The sequence below is a fragment of the Thunnus thynnus genome, chromosome 5 (assembly GCF_963924715.1).
Source record: "Thunnus thynnus chromosome 5, fThuThy2.1, whole genome shotgun sequence".
Lineage (NCBI taxonomy): Eukaryota > Metazoa > Chordata > Actinopteri > Scombriformes > Scombridae > Thunnus > Thunnus thynnus.
The window spans coordinates 27,243,444-27,261,129 of NC_089521.1; the positions used below are offsets into that span (position 1 = coordinate 27,243,444).

Sequence of the window (17,686 nt, forward strand, 5' to 3'; positions counted from 1 at the left end):
TACATGTCTGATAGATATTTAATGGGTGCAGTCACAGTCACATGGGATGAGTAGTTGTTAAAAGCTGGAACATTAATGTTGTACCTTTTAAAAAATACAGTAAGACAGTGCTCATGAAAATAGACCATAATGCATTGCTGCCATGAGAAATGTTATTATCACTGTTTCTGCCTGTAGTTATAACTCAAACCTCAAATTTGTTTTTCTTTCTAGAGATTGATGAAAAGTATTCTGGGAAATGTAGGAAAATGCTAACTTAAGCAGACATACACAATGCAGGCTGAGGGGAGGTGAGGTCACTAAAAAATAATTTACAGTATCGAATATTAAAATATCTCATGTGATTAACTGAGAATTTGAAAGAGGAATTTCTTTTGAAGTTGAGTTTGTGTCCTAAGATCTGGACTGAATTTGTGCTAATTTAAGATGCTACAGTGAAATGTTTGACTGGTTCCCTTTTTATCAAGCTGCTGTCTTGAAGTAAACAGGCAGTGAGAAGTCATTAAATAAAACATGGAAAAGAAACACTTTCTCTTTTAAAAAAAAAAAAGAATTATGCAGTTTAACCTGAGGACCTGCATGTTGCTGAACATAGCAGGTTTGAATGTGCTCTGCAACCAGGAGATGCAAATGAGGAGGGAGACAATAACTAATGAGGAGCCAGTGTCCATGGTAACCTGTCCTTCACTTCACCCTGTTGTTATGTGAAATAACTTTTCTGGTTTCTTACATGCTGTGACAAAGCTGAGACAGATTGCTTTGCTTTAATGTCAGTATGTATGTTGAGATTTAAAGACGACGTATGTTTTTTGTGATTTTCAGTTATTTTTATACAGTTATGATGTTGGAGGTCTATGTTAAACATGGTCAAAGGTCTAAAACTTGAGGTGAGTGTATGTAAAAATGCTCCCTGAAGCTCAAAACCAAGACTTCAACCTGCTCTGAATGCTTTGTTTGCAATGTTACTCAACTTCCTCATCGTGATGACATCACATTGTTTGCACATGCCCACTAATGGCCATTCGCTCCGTAGTCTTTGTCGCTAAGGTTGCCATATTTTGGATCGGATTCAGGTTCGAACATGTCCAGATGCATTTGAGAAGTTTCGAGTAAAGAACAAGAAAAAAAAGTGAAATCCTACCTGAGATGCTGGAAGTCGGCCGAGAAGCAGCTTCCAGAAGCTAACCAATCAGAGCAGATTCGGCTCATCGGGAGGGCTACATTAAAGAGACAGGAGCTAAAACAGCCTGTTTCAGACAGAGGATGAAGCTTTTTTGAACTGTAGCTCATGCAAAAATACTCCAGTAGGGCCTCAAGATATAACTATAGACCTGCATGATACGTCCCCTTTAAAAGTCAAAATGAAGACTTTAGTGCATCTGTTCCTACAACTAAAACAACAACTAGAGTGTGAAATGTTTTGTTTTTACACTGCCGTATTTTGTACAAACAAATCTTAAAGTAGTTTCATGAGTCTTTATTAATGGGGTTTCATTTTTTAAATATTGGATACCTCATTTTGCAATTTAAATCTGCAAATCCTCCTGCAGACTTCTAAACCTGCAAGCTGAACAGCAGATTGAAAAACGTCCTAGTATGCCAAGCTGCAATAGTGCTGAAATAAGCCCGTGTGTGTGTATGTAGATCCAAATCTATGAGTCGCTGAGTCCAGAAGGAAACTGGAGCACACTTTTTTTTTTTCCTTTCATTATTACTTTGAATTGAATGCACACAATAAATAATAGTGAAAGGAGAAGCTGTGTGCTTCAGTTTCCTTTTTGAGATCAGCCACTCATAGATTTGGATAAACCAAATACACACATACATTAGCATTAGTTGGGTTTTTTTTTTTGAGAGCCACAACTGCAAGATACAGTGCTGCATAATTACAGCACACTCAGTCAGTTAGATATGCTTCTGTGTATGTTAGACTGGATCAGCATCCAAGTAATCTTCAATCCAAAGCCGTGTATCTATGAGGCTGTTGTTTTCGATAAGCTGTTATTACCAAGTGACCGGCCAGTAACTTGAGCCCGCACGCTGGCAGTTTTAAAACCACCTTAAGCTCAGAGTAAATCCCCGAGGGCCAATGCCTCTCACCCAGTAGCTGCTGCACAAAAAGCTCCAAACAAATAGCAGTCTATCTACAGCCAATTTAACAGCCTGTGACTTCTGAATAGCATTTTTTTTCACCTCTCCATTCCTATTTTCTCTTTCTCAAGCTTGTGATATCTCCAGAGTTTTCAAAGTCCTCCCCCCATCACAGAGGAAAGCTTCTTCTCTGCCTTTTTCCATAGCACTGGGTTTTCCCACCTTGAGGGATTGAATATCTTGTCATTGTGGGAGGGGAAGGTCACGTTGACAGTTATTTTTCATAACTGTCGTCTCCCTCGTCTGTACATGTCTGACCCACAGACCCCGTCTTGTGTCCGTCACCATGATGAATGAGACGTCCCTACTTGTCAACATATTGCTGACAACCACTTTATAATCATTGTGCCTCACTCCTGACACCGCAGGACCTCAGCGCTGAGAAATGAGAAATGTCCTTTTTTAAAAAGATGTGGGCATGTTTGTGTGTGTGTGATGCTGCATTTAAGTATGTCAATATGCTTCAAAGTGATAAACAAGCTATAAGAAAATCTCCAAATTGTTTAATGCTCAACTTAATTCTGTTTAAGGCATAGTGGGTCAATGTCAATCTGTGTTTTATAGTAGACAGGCACCACACGTCGCAGGAATGTCTTTCAGGCCTTCAACTGTCGAGAAACTAAGTATTCACAGGGCATAAATTCACTTCACGCTTGTGTAATAGCATGAACAGAGTCACAAATTCTCCACACGTCGACTTCACTTTTACATAATAGATTTATGCATTAGAATAAATAAAACATTACCCCCAATAAGTAAAAATATCAATACATTCACTTAGAGAGTAAACGGAGTGAACAACCATTATGCATATACAGTATATACATGTAGTGGCTGCCTCAATTATCCAATCAGAAGACCACAGTAATCAGTTTAACTAATGGAGGAAAACACCTTGAGCAAACTTATAGCATACACATTACCATCCAGGTTAGTAAGTCAAGAAAACACAGTATAGATTAGAAAAGGTTTTGAAAAGTTGAAAACAAAAATGCCAATTAATCATAAATGGACAATATTATCATATTTATACATAACATATAAATCATAAAATTCTTAAAATATAAATATCCATATTACCCCAAACTATCAAAAGGACAAAAATAGAAAAAGTATATTAAGGGCAAAAGTGCCAATTTATCAAAGATAAAATTATAACTACATCCACATCAAATATCAAAAAGTCAAGAATGTAAACTAAAAGTCTAAATAAGGGCAAGAGTGCTGATTCATTACAAATCTTTACATCAACATCAACTGGATATGATTTAGAAAGTAAAGAAAACATATTTACTCCCACAAGAATATATTAACGACTTTTAAGGAAACTTAGAGAAGCAGGAAATATAAAACCAGAACTGTCAATATGTACTGTTCAAAAAATTTTTATAACGCCCATAATGTAGCACAACAACACACACGCACGCATGCACAGAAGTACACAAGCTCATTTAGGACAAATAAGGCAGAGATGTGTGAATGTGACTTCTTGTTCTAGATACAGCTTGAACACAAAAGGCAGATTACTGTGGGTATTTATACTGTTAGACAGCGTGGGGAGATGTTTGTGGTGGCCTGAAAAAGATTGTCTGACACATTTTAGTGTGATGTTTTGGCAGCCTGCACTGTGTGTGTGTGTGTGTGTGTGTGTGTGTGTGTGTGTGTGTGTGTGTGTGTGTGTGTGTGTGTATTGTTTGAAGTTAGACTGCTTTCAGCTCCTCTTTAGGACTTTGGAGGGCGGGGGGGTGGGGGGGGAGTACAGGGACGGGAGGTGGGGGGGTAGCAGTGATGTCATAGTTGGCACACTGCGGACCGGACTCTAAGAGACGATGACACTTTGCCAATAACCTCCTGCTTCCCTTTTCTAGCAGCGGTTCTAACTGCATTTTCATGCCTCTCCTCACTGTCGGGGTGGTCAGTCTGCTGATCGGCCTCTTATTCTCTCTTTTACTCTTATGAATTTAATTATAAAGATCTTTCAACAAAGTTATATTATTAATGCTTCAAATAAAATGCAAACATTACTGCAAGTCAAACAATAAACATAGATAGATAGATAGATAGATACTTCATTAATCCCAAAGGGAAATTACAACATATATGCAGATATTACTCTAAAGCTGGTTGTACAGTATATAGGTATACCTGTTTACACTAGACTACTTTATATATCAGACTACCATTGATCCTTTATTAGATATGCAATATATGTCAATGTATCATTAACTAATGTTGGTCTTCATAAAAAATAAAACCCTGTTAGTTTTAGTATTTTATTTGGTCATGTAATTGTTCAGACATGTTTTTTTAAAATTAATTCCTTGTTTGTAGTCCTATTGTAATCTATATTTTGAGAGTTTTTTAAGCTCGGTGCAAATGCCATTTTAAAGGCTTTTCATCAGTAAAAAGTTCTTTTAGTAAATGGAAATGTGGCCATGAAAATAGTACAGCCTGAGGATTTAAAAAAAAATCTGATAACAACATTTTGTCCTTTTTAAAATTTTGTCCATGAACACAAAATATTTTTTTTGATTCCTTAAATTTGAACCGTGACCAAGGTATGCACTACTGAGCATTTTACAGTTGAAAAATAAAGTTGTCAGTGCTCTCTGGTGGACGAACTATATACTGGCATCTCTGTTTATAAAGTACCTCAAACATATTCATGTCTTGTTATTTAATGACCAACATACTCTGATACAATAAGATACATGTAAAATATTTACAAAATCAGAATCAGAATTAGGTTTATTGCAAAGTAGGTTTGCACGTACAAGGAATTTGCCTTGATGTTGTGGTGCATAACAATCAAAATATATGAGATAAGAAAAAATATCCCAAAGTACCACAAGTCAAGTAATCATAAATAGTATAAAATAGATATTTACAATAAAAATATGTAAAATACATTCTAAATAAAAAGAGGTGTTTAAAAATAAAGAGAATGGAGTGACCAGTAATGTGCAGATGGGAAACGTACAGTATGTAAAACATATATTTCATGATATAATAATCCAATATCAGCCGCTATATCAGCTCTAGAAAATGTCACATTTATAGATTCTTAATATTTGCAACTTCAGTCGAAAAATATTAGTATAAAACATTAGTGTTCACTTGAATGCAAGTGTGTGCAGGTGCAAATGTGTGTGTGTGTGTGAGAGCTGTAGGGCATCACCATGGCAGTCTGCAGCAACAAAGACTGAATGATAGACTTGCAAAAGGAGCTCAGAGGCCCTTCAAGGAGCAGACAAAAAGGAGGCGATCGGGACGCCTGGTGTTATGGAGGTTGAAGCAGCTCTGTATAAGACAGTCTTGAGTCTGGCCTTAAAAGCTGCGATACTTCATGAACCAACCGAAATACCAAAAAGATCAGACTCTTTCATTGACGCTTCTTTGCCCTCTATCCTCTGCTCTTCGATTTCTTCCCTTTTTAATGTGTGAAACAGAATGATAGTGATGCTAAGTCCTGTGTTAAGTCAGGTGAAAAGTTCTTCTGAAAAGACGAGAGAAGTCAGTAAAGCACTTGGAAGTCATTTGGTTAATATTCTTCTCTCTCATCTCCTTTATTCATGTGCTAATGACTCATATGCTGATAATGAGTTGGAGCTATTTTAGGACCCAATTTGAAGAAGCGAGTGAATGTTTGACCTAAATGTTTTTTGCTTTGTTGTAAATTAAAATATTACTTAAATACTATATGTGGCCCGTTAATGTAATGACCATGTAAAGTGACCTCAGTGTAACATCGCTATAAGTGAGTATTTCTTTGTTTTTGGTTGTTTCTCTTTTTACAAGTACAGATAAACGTGGGTAAAAACTAAATTAACTAAACTAAAACTGGACACATTTTTTAGGGTCAATTGGTGGAAAATGCACCTGTTGCTTTAGATGAAGGCTTCAATCCTTGGATATATCTTTTACAGTGCCTTTCCAAACATATTTAGAAAATTAAAACAAATTTAAATTTAATTTGCAAGTTTATATTTTTTTATTGAATGTTGATTGATTTTCAGATGCATCCTGCTTTTTGAAGTGCTTGTTTAAGGTGCAATTACAGTATATTCATGGCGCACTGTTTAACTTAAGGCCCCAAGCAAGCCAACTATACTAAAATTATCACCTTACACATAATTTATAGCAATAATTTGCTGATAAATGTTAATGGTAAGAACTGAATAGCAAAATTAGCTTTGAGAAAACCCACCACTGATGGTTCTGTGAACAAAATTTAAGCTGAGACAAGAGGAACTGAAGTGTTTTTTTTTTTTTAAGATAAGATACACTTCCACAGATCCCTGTGGGGAAATACAAAGAATTTGAAGAGAATGAATATCTAGTCACTCATTAAACCAACAATGTATCCCCAACTCTCCGGGTTGCTACTGTAAAGGATTTACTGCTTCTTACATCAAAGTTAAGCAGAACCTGTTGTGTTCACTAACTCCGTCTCCGCCTCACATCACAGACAGAATATGAACTCATGCAAATCATTATATACTGTGTGTATATCACCCTGATTAATATTTAAAACCCATTTCCCCCATAATATGCCCTTTTTGAGTACCTTGAGGAATCACTGAAAGTTTTCCTGGATCCATATGTTATATATATATGTTTTTTTCTTTTCCTAGAGAGAGACTATCCCATAGCTGTTACTGGCATAGAAGCTTTAAATGGCTTAACAGCCCAGTCATTCAACGCTGCCAAATCACAGGACCGGGATTAGCATCAGGAACTAAGACTTTAGCTTCCTGTTGCAGTTGTGATCCAATGACAGTGATTGTGGTTCACGGAGCAGGTTTGAGATCTGGAAGACATCCAGGGACAAATTGGATAAATTTCATCACTTTGGCGAGGTGTTAAGTACTCTGGTATGAGTTAATTATAGTGGCTAAGGTGGTCAAAATGACACAGTTATGTAGTTAATTATAGTAAATAACAGGTAGCAAACATGGCGTGTATTTGAGTGTTCAATGAGATCATATTTAGACAATAGAGCTGTAAGGATTAGTCGATAAATCAATTAGTTGCCAACCATTTTGATAATCAGTTAATCATTTTGAGTCAGTTTTTGAGAAAAAAAAGTCCAAATTCTCTGATTCCAGCTTCTCAAATGTGAATATGTTCTGTTTTTTAGTCCTCTGTGATTGTAAACTGAATATCTTTGGGTTGTGAACAAAACAAGACATTTGAAGGTGTCACCCTGTGCAGTGATAGACATTTTTCACCATTTTCTGGTATTTTATAGGCCAAACAACTAATTGATAAATTGAGAAAATAATCGAGAATAATTGTTATTTGCTGCCCTATAACACAAACAATAAAATATCACTACTACACTATCAGTAGTAGCCCCTATTTTCTTCTACTCAAAATTATAACTGTTCAGACCTGTGAAAACATGGGAATAATTCAGCGTATTTTAGGATCAAAATTTCAGTGACTCAGCAGTCGCTTCATGTTTCTCAACACAAACAAATGCTTTACTGGTGGGTGAAGATGCAGTGCTGAAATTGGCATAGAGGACAGCCAGGTCTGCACTGGCTTTTTTTAATTTTCCAACCCACTTCGCACCAGTTTATCTCCAAGTTCAGACAATAGTAGCGAGTCCTGGGGAAGGAATGAGCTCACATTAGGCAAATGAGATTAAAAACAAAGTAATAACTTTTGGACGTCGACTCCAATCAACCTCTGTTGATCTGGTGAGTATATGAAGATGAAGCCTGACGCATCAGTTTAGTTTCATTAACTCGCTCTTTACCTAATTTAACTTGATTTACTTACTATCAGAGTTAAAGCAATAGGATATTTGATGGGCATCAACTAACAATTGGTTTTTAGTCCATACAGTATGTAGATATTCAACAAATAATCTAATCTCAAGTTTTTAGTTTTAAACTGCATTATCCGGAGGTTATAACGCCTTTGTAATGCCATTTTGATCTTTCTCCAGCCATCCACTGACTCCTGGTCCATAAATGACCTTTGACTCCTTTCTAGTCCATGCCGTGACCACGTTTGGTCTTTTGTCCAGACTTTATATGATGTCATACAGCACTCCTGTCTTTCTGTCTTGGCCCCTTATGACTAGTCGTTAAAGCTCAACCACATAAGGGAGTCCCACCAGGATCCTTCTGGTGGTCCCCAATGAGTGACTGGTGTCTGTCCTGGTTTTAAATCAGGGACTCTTATCTTCATTTTAAAGGAGTTGACATATAAATACGTATATGTACGACCCAAGGGTCAAGAATGAAATTAAACGCTCAAAGTATGGACACATTTTTTGTCGATTCTTTGATTTTATAAAACGTAAATGAAAACAATGTCAAATGCTAAACTGAAATACCAAAATCCAAAGGTATTACTTAACAATAACTTTAAAAAAACAAACTCAGGTGTCATTTTAGAGAACAGCAAAAGAATCACTTAATGTGTTGATCTTTTGGGTAAATTTATTGCAATCAATAGGCTTACGTATTTATTTTTTTACAATTATATGAATCTAAGAAAAAAGTAAGTACTTGCATTAAATTATTTGATAATCAGAATTGTTTTTGATTAATTTAAATGGTCAACTAATCAAATAATGGTTCCAGCTTTAATATTCAGCTCTTCATAATGGTCCAAGCTAAAAACTTCCATCCTAACAACACTGATGGCTTTGTCCTTTGTGCCTGTGTGCAAAGGTGGGTTGTGCTATAGTTAACTACCATGCTAACCAATCACATTTGTGTTATTTTTAGAACAGGATGTTGCCTCCTTCCTTCTCCGTCTGTCTTGTATCACATTAGAGTTACAGTATGGTTTGTACATTTGAGAGCGGAGCTGTCCGTGGTGCTTAAGTCATTTTCAGCTTTGTGTCATATTTTATGATACACTGACACTTACTGAAGCTAAGCTCCAAAACACCAATCGTACGCTGTCGTAACATCAGCAGTGAGTTAAAGTTTGTTCTGCACTTTAAATATATCAACCTGCTAACAGGAATCAGTCCCACAGGCTCACATTTTTCTAAAAATGAGCTCAACTTCATAATGAAATGCACAAGAGTCTGGCTCTCTAGAACGAGCTACTGTTACCTGTTGTCTTCAAATTCCTTGAACCCTCCTCTCACCATCCCTCTCGCCACTGTGAATGTGGAACATGCTATCTGGAGCAGTGCAGTGGCTGGGCCTCGGTCGATCAGTGCTCCGTTTTAGTCGCCTTTAAACAGAGCGTTCTCGTTTTGGGAGTTCAGACGTGGATATTTATATCAAGCGGGTCAGCTGAAGAGGAACCAGAATGAGCAGAAACACTGAGTTCTGTCTGACAAATGACCTTCCTTCCTCTGGGCCTCGCAGTTATGAACACAGTCAAGGCGAGGACTGAGAGGGAGCGAAGAGTTCACCTCCCGAGATCTTTAAGTTAACCGATAGAAGCGGGGCAAATGACACCCTGTGTCTGCACGGCCACCAGAGTTATTTTTGTCAAGAAAATGGATCATTGCAGATGTGTGATCTCGGTGAACACAGAGGCTCCTGCTTGGCATTACTTTTTTAAATGTCACCATTTCTTTGATCACGCCACCATGCATCATGCTTTGGACAAAAGTTAAGTTCAGGTTTAAGGCTCATATGTTCTTAAAAGGGAGAATTAGCCTGTTGCAAAGCATTGCATTCATCATAAATAAAATACTAGATATATATAAATATAAATATAGTACACGACACTTTAAGAGGTATGACTGGTAATATTTCTTACTGTCAACAAATCATCAACAAATCAATCAAAAACACATCGATTAGCCACACTGTCACATTGATTGACATGTTTCTTCATAACAATGAACAGTGGCACTGTAGTTCATCCCACATTGTTGTAAATACTTATTGCCACTGAAAATAGTTCCTAAAAAATGCATTAGTTACTCTTGTTTGAGTATTTTCTAAAAAAGCACAACGCACAGCTGTTTTGGTTTTGGACGTCTCATGTGATTTTTTTTTTTTTTTTTTTTTTTGATGATGATGAAATATAGAATAACAGTTGTCCTAATCTTTAAATTAATATATGAGAACTGCACATCAAAGATAACAAACATTACTTTTCACCACACAGAACGTCAGTATGTTTTGCTCTATATGTCGGCTGATTAATAACAAGAATTTGCCAAAGAGAGATGTGTGTTTAGGTAATTTAGAAACTGTGTTACCATTAAAAAGCAAACATTTTACAGTCAACTGTAAAATGTTCTGATCAATACATATTATTGACACATTTGTTTCGTTTCTTATTTTTTATGTTTATTTAATAACCAACATTAAGAGGCCCTAATCAAAAATATATGTTTTGTGAAAATGTAAAAAAAGAAAGAAAGAAAACAAAACAAAACAAAAAAACATTGATGATAATTTACTTTTTTTACTCTTAAAAATCCAGCATTATGTTTTAAAATCCCAGTTACTACCAAAATTGACTAAATCTTGATGAATAGATGAATTAATTGTTTTAATAGCAAAGAAGTACTATATTTACAGCTTCAACACTCACTGGCTGACTGTTGACAAACACTAAATCTCAGCAAATTTAGCTTCTAGTTGCAGATGGATTTTTTTTTTTATTCTCAAAGTCAGTTTCTATGTTTTATTTTGCAGTTAGTGAGGTGCATAAATCTGTGGCAATGCTGCACTAATGATATGAACCACTTTGATGTTCAAAATCACAGGCATATTACTAAGCTAGAGAGCCAAGTGATATGATAAGAAGCCGAGACGACTACTTAAGATTGATTCAGCTGACGAAGAAAGCAGATGAGCCAGCGAGAGCAGTAAAGCCTTTAAGAAATGCGAGATGTTTTAAAATAATGTAAGTAGAAATTATCAACCAGTGTGAACATTTTCATGAGTCTCTTCTTTTTGTGATGCATGAAATTCCCAAAATGCCTTCAGCTGAATGTCACTTTTCATGATGGGATGATGCTTCCTCTCTGTCGGGGATGCCAGTGAAGGAAAGCCATGGGGATGAATAGATGAGGGCAACTTGGCTGAACATCACACTCTTCAAAAGGACTGTTTAAACAAACATATTTAAGCTGAAGAACAGACGTTAGCCTGCCTGAGGAGGCTTCAGCTTCATACTGTTTGTATCTCAGTGGATGCAATGAGACCTCCAGGCTGACTCACATCACTGGGTTGTAATTTCCTGTAACAGCCTCATTAATTTATTACAATCTTACCTAACTCAGGGTTAAAAGGAGGATGTGGATCACAGTATGTCGCACAATGTCATTATTACACACTGTGATATATTTATCACCACTGGTGGGTAAAAACCTTTGCGTTTTTACCCACCAGTGGTGATACTTTACCACTGGTAGGTACTTTACTTTAAAGTCATCATTAGGAGTTTTTATGCTTCTGTCTTTTTTTAGAATAACTTTCCACTTATACGTTGTAAATATCGGTGGATTTTGGAGTTAATGACTTAATTTAATGAATTGGAAAAAGTTTTATAAGTCAAAGAGATCCTTCTAAACCCAAGAACCACATAGTTCTTTGTTTTAAATGAAATTAAGAAAATATGTAGTGATTTGTTACATTATTTATAAAGTTGACTTCCCTTCCGTTTGCCGTGTGAATATGTGATATTTAAGCTTTAAAGAAAATGTCAGATTAAAGAGTTTATTGTTTCCTTCACATACTCTGATACAAGATGATGTTTAAAGCCACTTTGTGTAATTTTTTTTTAACTTTAAAATTATTCTAATTACATTTTGTTTGTTGTTTGTTTGCAGAAAACAAACCAAAACTACAATAAGGAGGCACCAAAGTTGGAAATTTTCATATCCTACATATTTGAAACTTTGTTTTTGATGATTGACTTCACTAAAACCTTCCCATTCAGGAAAGTTATCAGCATTGGAGACCAAACCTAAAAGGCCTCAACTCAGCAGGTCGAACAATGTTGTGACTCTAAAGACGTTCATTAAAAAATAAAACCTTTATTTACAAAACAGAATAAAGGACATTATAGCACAATGATATCTGAGAAGTAAAAAAATCCAATGACGATACATTTTGGCTGATTTAGGTTTCATTTTTTAAAACAAAAATATACATATTTTTGATAAATATCCCTTAAATATGTTTTTTAAAGAGTTTTGAAGATAATATGTACTGATTGACGACATATGTTAGGGTGACACTGTTTCTGAATGGCCTCAAACATACCTTTGGCATTTCTGTACTACTGTATTTTGTTATTTATTAGCCAAAACTTACAGATTTATTGGTCTTACTCTAATCTTGAGTCATGGTATGTTACAGTCACAAAAGCTGAATATTACAGGGCCTTTTAAACTGTTTGTGCCTCAAGGTCACGACACACATTTCTGTCCATTTGGGAGTGAAAGTGAACCTGATCTGAGAGACCTCCAGCCCGCAGTGGCAGTGACAGTTCTCTCAGACGCTCTGCATTGTTGATGTTCTCTGAGCTTCGGGGAGGGAGGACAGCAGCGTTTCAGACTCACTTAGAGTGTCTTTGTTGTTGTAGTATCACATTGTGCCAGTCTGCAGTATCAGCGAACAGTCACCCTGCAGGCAACCGTGAACAGCAGCTAGTGCAGTCTCTTCTGTTTTCACCTGAGAAAAGCACATCAGGAGGTCAAAGGGACACACTGTCTCTCTGGGCTTCATCCTCCTGCAAGTGGATTTTTTAAATTTATACCACAGTTGGATGATGCCGGCGTCTCCGGTGTCTGTATGGATGATGTTGCCTCAGTGTTGTGTGTTGCTCTTGTCAGCGGTGGAAGTATCAAAGCAAACTTGCAAATCATCGCTCGCCCTCTCGGCTTAGTCATCGTGCTGTGAAACCGGACGCGTCTGTGGGCAGATCTGCTGAAGTGTTAGAACTCCTCCTCACTGCTGTCCCAGCGTTGTTCATATGAGCAGGGAAGGTGTCGTTCTCTGACCGGCAACAAAATCCCTCAGTCACCTCCCCTCTCTCGCTCCATCCAGGGGTCAGTTTAATAAAAAATCGTTTTGTCTATCTGACTTTAATGTTGGTAACTGCAGTGTGTCTGCAGGAGGAGGAAAAAAAAAACATATGGTCGTCATTGTGTTGCCATGGTAACATCAACAGAGGGAGCCACATCCTCAATTTGGCTTCAGTGATGCTTTTCTGTGTTTTAAAAGAACAGTATGTATGATTTACTGGCATCTAGCAGAATGGACTTGGCAGAAATGGAATATAATATTCATAAGTATGTTTTAATTATTGTATAATCACCTGAAAATAAGAATCATTGTGTTTTTGTTACCTTAGAATGAGCCCTTTATATTTTATATCTAATTATAGGGAGCAGGTCCGCTGAGAAGGGTCTAGCTGTCCCCCCCCCCTCCCCAATGTTGTCACTCAAACGGCATGTTACACAAAGTCTTTACAGTGGCAATATTGCTGTCTGTTCAAACATGGGTTGCTGCTGCTGCTGAAACCTAATAGGCAAGACAATTTCATTTATATACTGTAGCACATTTCATACAGAGTGGCAATTCTGAGTGCTTTACAAGTTACATAAAAGAATTTTGCATAAAAGAATCAGGATAAGACAAAAGAAGAGCAATTTAGAACATCTATAATTAAAAGTACCAGTATAAAAAAATCATATGACAAGATAAAACAGAATAAAACGGAATTAACAGGATAATAAAAGTCACAGTGCGGTGAGAGATATGAATGAACAGTACCACCAAATTATAAATTATAAACAGAAATATTTGCCTTGATTTGCGTTGGAGACAAAATATATGGATCTACTTTTTGATTCTTCTTCTATTTATTCTGCATAAACCGCTGTTGCTGCTGCTGGAAATGTGAAATGCAACTTTTGCTGTAAGCCAGACAAGCTTTCCAAAATGAGACGACACAAGTCCTTTTCTTAAATTCTTCTTTTTTTAGGTTGACTGACTTTGTAATATCTGTCCAGACTACAGATGAAAAATAGCCTCTTGGCTAAGTCTAGTGCATTTACAGCAATGTTTATTAATGTGCAATGTCCCTGTTAAATATAATAATGAGATTTAAAACAAGTAAAATGGAATAGAAAAGAAAAATAAGCTAAAATTAAATTAAATTAAATTAACAGAGTAATAAAAGTCACAGTGCAGTGAGAGAGACAAATGAACAGTATCACATTATAAGCCTCAATTTAAAAGAAGCGAGAGTTGGAGCAAAACCAAAGTGCAGACAAAAGTTGAGTTACAGGCAACAGTGAACGAGTCGGTTTTAAGTTTAGTTTAAAGGTCAGACTAGGACAGTGTCTAACATAATCCTCGTAGGAGGTTATTCCAAGTAGCGCAGTAGGAAAACGAAGCCTCCCCGTGATTTGTGTCGACACCACGATAATTAGCAGACTTGTCAGGTTTTCTTTCAGGTTTATATGGAGAAAGCTTGTCAGAAATATCAGTGAAGCAATATTTAAAATCAATAACTCTGGCAGCTGCATTTTGAACCATTTGTATTTGCCTAAAAGCTTTTTTTGGTAGACCTGAAAAAAGACTGTAGTACAATAACAACCTTCTCATGATGAATAACTGGATCAGCTTTTTGGTTTTTCTTCTATTTATTCTACATAAACACACTGTGGTACTGCTGGAAATATGAAATGCAACTTTTATGCTAGGAGACAGATGAGTTTTCCAAAATGAACCACCAGAGCAGTCAATGTTTTTATGATCCGAATATATTTGGAAACACTCTGACATTTCTTTATAGGAAAATGTCACACATGACTGCTCGCAAGATAAGAGGGGAAATGTGGTTGAATATAAAAAGTGATTCAGTTCAGCTCCTGCTCTTTCGTCAAAGTTATAATGTTAACGCCATTTAGTTCAGTGAAGAATAAGAAAGCCTATAATACATTAGGCAGATAAAGGCAGATAATATGGTTGTGATTATCATCTGTAATATAACAGCTTATTATTGAGTACTCCTTCCTTTCAGTCACAGATGGTCTAGACTTATAAGAACTGCTCTGATTACCTTATTGATATCACTGAAATCCTTCAGCTTTTATGACTTTTTTTTCCTTATGAAATGACTTTTCTCAGCAATTTCATTAAAACTCTTCCGACAGCGTATCAGTTCCTCATCCGTCACAGTATCTTAAAGCATCAGAGGTCTTTCATGGAAAACATGTTGACAGCCCAGATCCTAAAAAGATGGCGAGTACTGCAAACTCAGGGGACGCGCTGACGATCCCAGTGGAGCGGTGGAGTCACTGAGATCCCCCTATTATTAGACCTCTCTAATATTAGAGCGTGCATCTGTGCTGAAACAAAGGGGAATTAAAAGCTTAACATCACCTCTGAATGGAGAGAAGTGCTGATGCATAATTATGTTGAATATGCATAAGGATGTGTGTGTGTGCGTGTGCTCAACAGTAAAGTGCGATTTGAATACGACATGAAATGACACAGAATACACTAACCGGCTCGACATTTCATAAGTGCAGTTTTTTAAGTAAAGTTTAGGGGTGAAAACACACTTGTTCTCTTTTAATATGTCCATGGCACACACAAAGAAGGAAAACAAAATGATGGAGGTGAAACAAAACAGGCATTTTGTAAGACTTTGCTGGATTTTTAAAAATTTGAGCAGTGCAGATGGATGATGTGAGCTGATATTTACTATGATTTACCATAAATTTAGCGCACAATCTGGCATGCCTCATAATGATATTGTACAATCTAAAGGTGCCTTTAGTTTGTGTGTGTATACTCTAGAGCTCGCTGATAAATTGGCCTGACAGTTATATCAGTATCGGTTGTATATTTCAGCTGAAAAATTACAATAAATTGGAGTACATTACATATTCTTTGGACACCAGTCACAGAGTAAAACTTTATTTTCCATCTGTAAAACGTCCTGCCCAGTAAATTTCTTATGGGTTGTGTAAAGAAAATTAGTATTGACCAGTATATCTTTATCGGATTTTATAAACTCTCTAATAGCAATATCTGTATTAGCCTATAGAATGCTCATTGCTTTGATTTTAAACCTCAATCAACAGACATCAGTGACCTATTTCCTATTCCAACTTTTTTTTTCTGATGTACAATTAGGTTGCTTCTCTCTATATGGTGATTGCCCCACATACAATGCAGAATGCAGTAGTAAATCTCCTTGACTCAAAGAGGTTTTCCAGATCAGGTCTGGATGACGTCCAGCAGGATTTCTTTACGACAGACTGTTGAGCGTCCTGTTGGCAGCAGCGTTGGTCAACTTGTTTACCTCGTCCAACCTTCAGGCCTCGATCAAGTTGGATGTCTCACTTCTCATGAAAGATGTTAATGTTTTGAATCTTCTCCTACAGGACAGAGGACTCTCCACCACAGAAGTGATGTCCTAGACACTGTGGTGCTTGTCAACCCTTCACAAGACACTGTTGTATCAGAGGTAAGGTCAATATATTCAGAGATATCCTGTTGGTTGTAGGTACACTTACATATCAATGGGGTAATATGTGAAAAAAGTTATACTGAGTTTATGAGTGTTATGCTACTGTATATCTCTGCTGACTGACACATTCACCTGTCAATTAGGATTAGAAGGAATATGAACTAGAATATGAACTGCAAAACTCTTTTTGTAGAACTGAATAAAATACAGTATAAAATTTTTAAAAAATCATGATTTGAATTAATATTTTCTGATCAGGAAAACTAAATTATGAATCTAGGCAGACTGTACGTGACCGTTTACAATACTCTGTGATATGAACACATCAGTCAGCTTCCAGTTTGTTGAGGATATACAGTAATAAAAAGACCGGTGATGACCTTCGTGTCTGTTAGATTTTTCTGTACTCGATGCAGGACATTATCTGCTAAATTTTGTTAACCTTGATACAATTTTACTGCATCTCTCATTGTCAGGGAAACAGGTATGTATCTTTTTACCTCGGCAATGTTGTCTCTCCTTTAACTGTCCTACATCACCCCCCCCCCCCCCCCTCCCCCTCTCTCTCTCTCTCTTTCTGTGTGTGTGTGTGTGTCCCAGATCCAGTCTCTTGTCACAGACTCAGCAGGACACAAGCTTCTGGTCTTGAGTGGCCAGAGCTCAGATCACGGTGGCCTTCTTCTTCAAACTGGGGTTTTCACCTACCAGACCTTTTCAAGTATCTTTGCTGATCCTGGGGTAAGTCAAATCTACTGTCCTCTTATACTCAACAACAATCTGATGAAAATTTTATACTCTACAGTGAAAAAATGCATGTCAGTGGTTTGGTACAGTTTGATATGAAAGGATAAGTACTGTACACGGTTTTGGATACTTTTTAGGGATTTATTTGTTAGTGCTACAGATAAAAAGAACCTACTTTTGCTAGAAATACAAACTCACTATTGTACATTTGGGACATTGGAAAAGAAATTGCACAAAAGAGAAGAAGAGAGTAAAGCATGTCTCTTTGACTTTCACAACATTTTATTTTATTTTTGTAATCTATGTCTTTATAACACAAGTCCGTCCCATCGATGCGTATATCACTGACTGATGC

At 36.7% G+C, this 17,686-nt stretch overlaps 1 protein-coding gene across 1 annotated transcript in view; it reads left to right on the forward strand.

Moving 5' to 3' along the window:
- The window catches only part of map1ab (microtubule-associated protein 1Ab), an 82,636-nt gene that overhangs the window by 43,740 nt on the left and 21,210 nt on the right, over nt 1–17,686 (forward strand). Inside the window, exons 4-5 of the mRNA XM_067590441.1 lie at nt 16,502–16,584; nt 17,188–17,325. Coding sequence (XP_067446542.1) covers nt 16,502–16,584; nt 17,188–17,325 — 221 coding nt within the window. The remainder of the gene's footprint in view (nt 1–16,501; nt 16,585–17,187; nt 17,326–17,686) is intronic.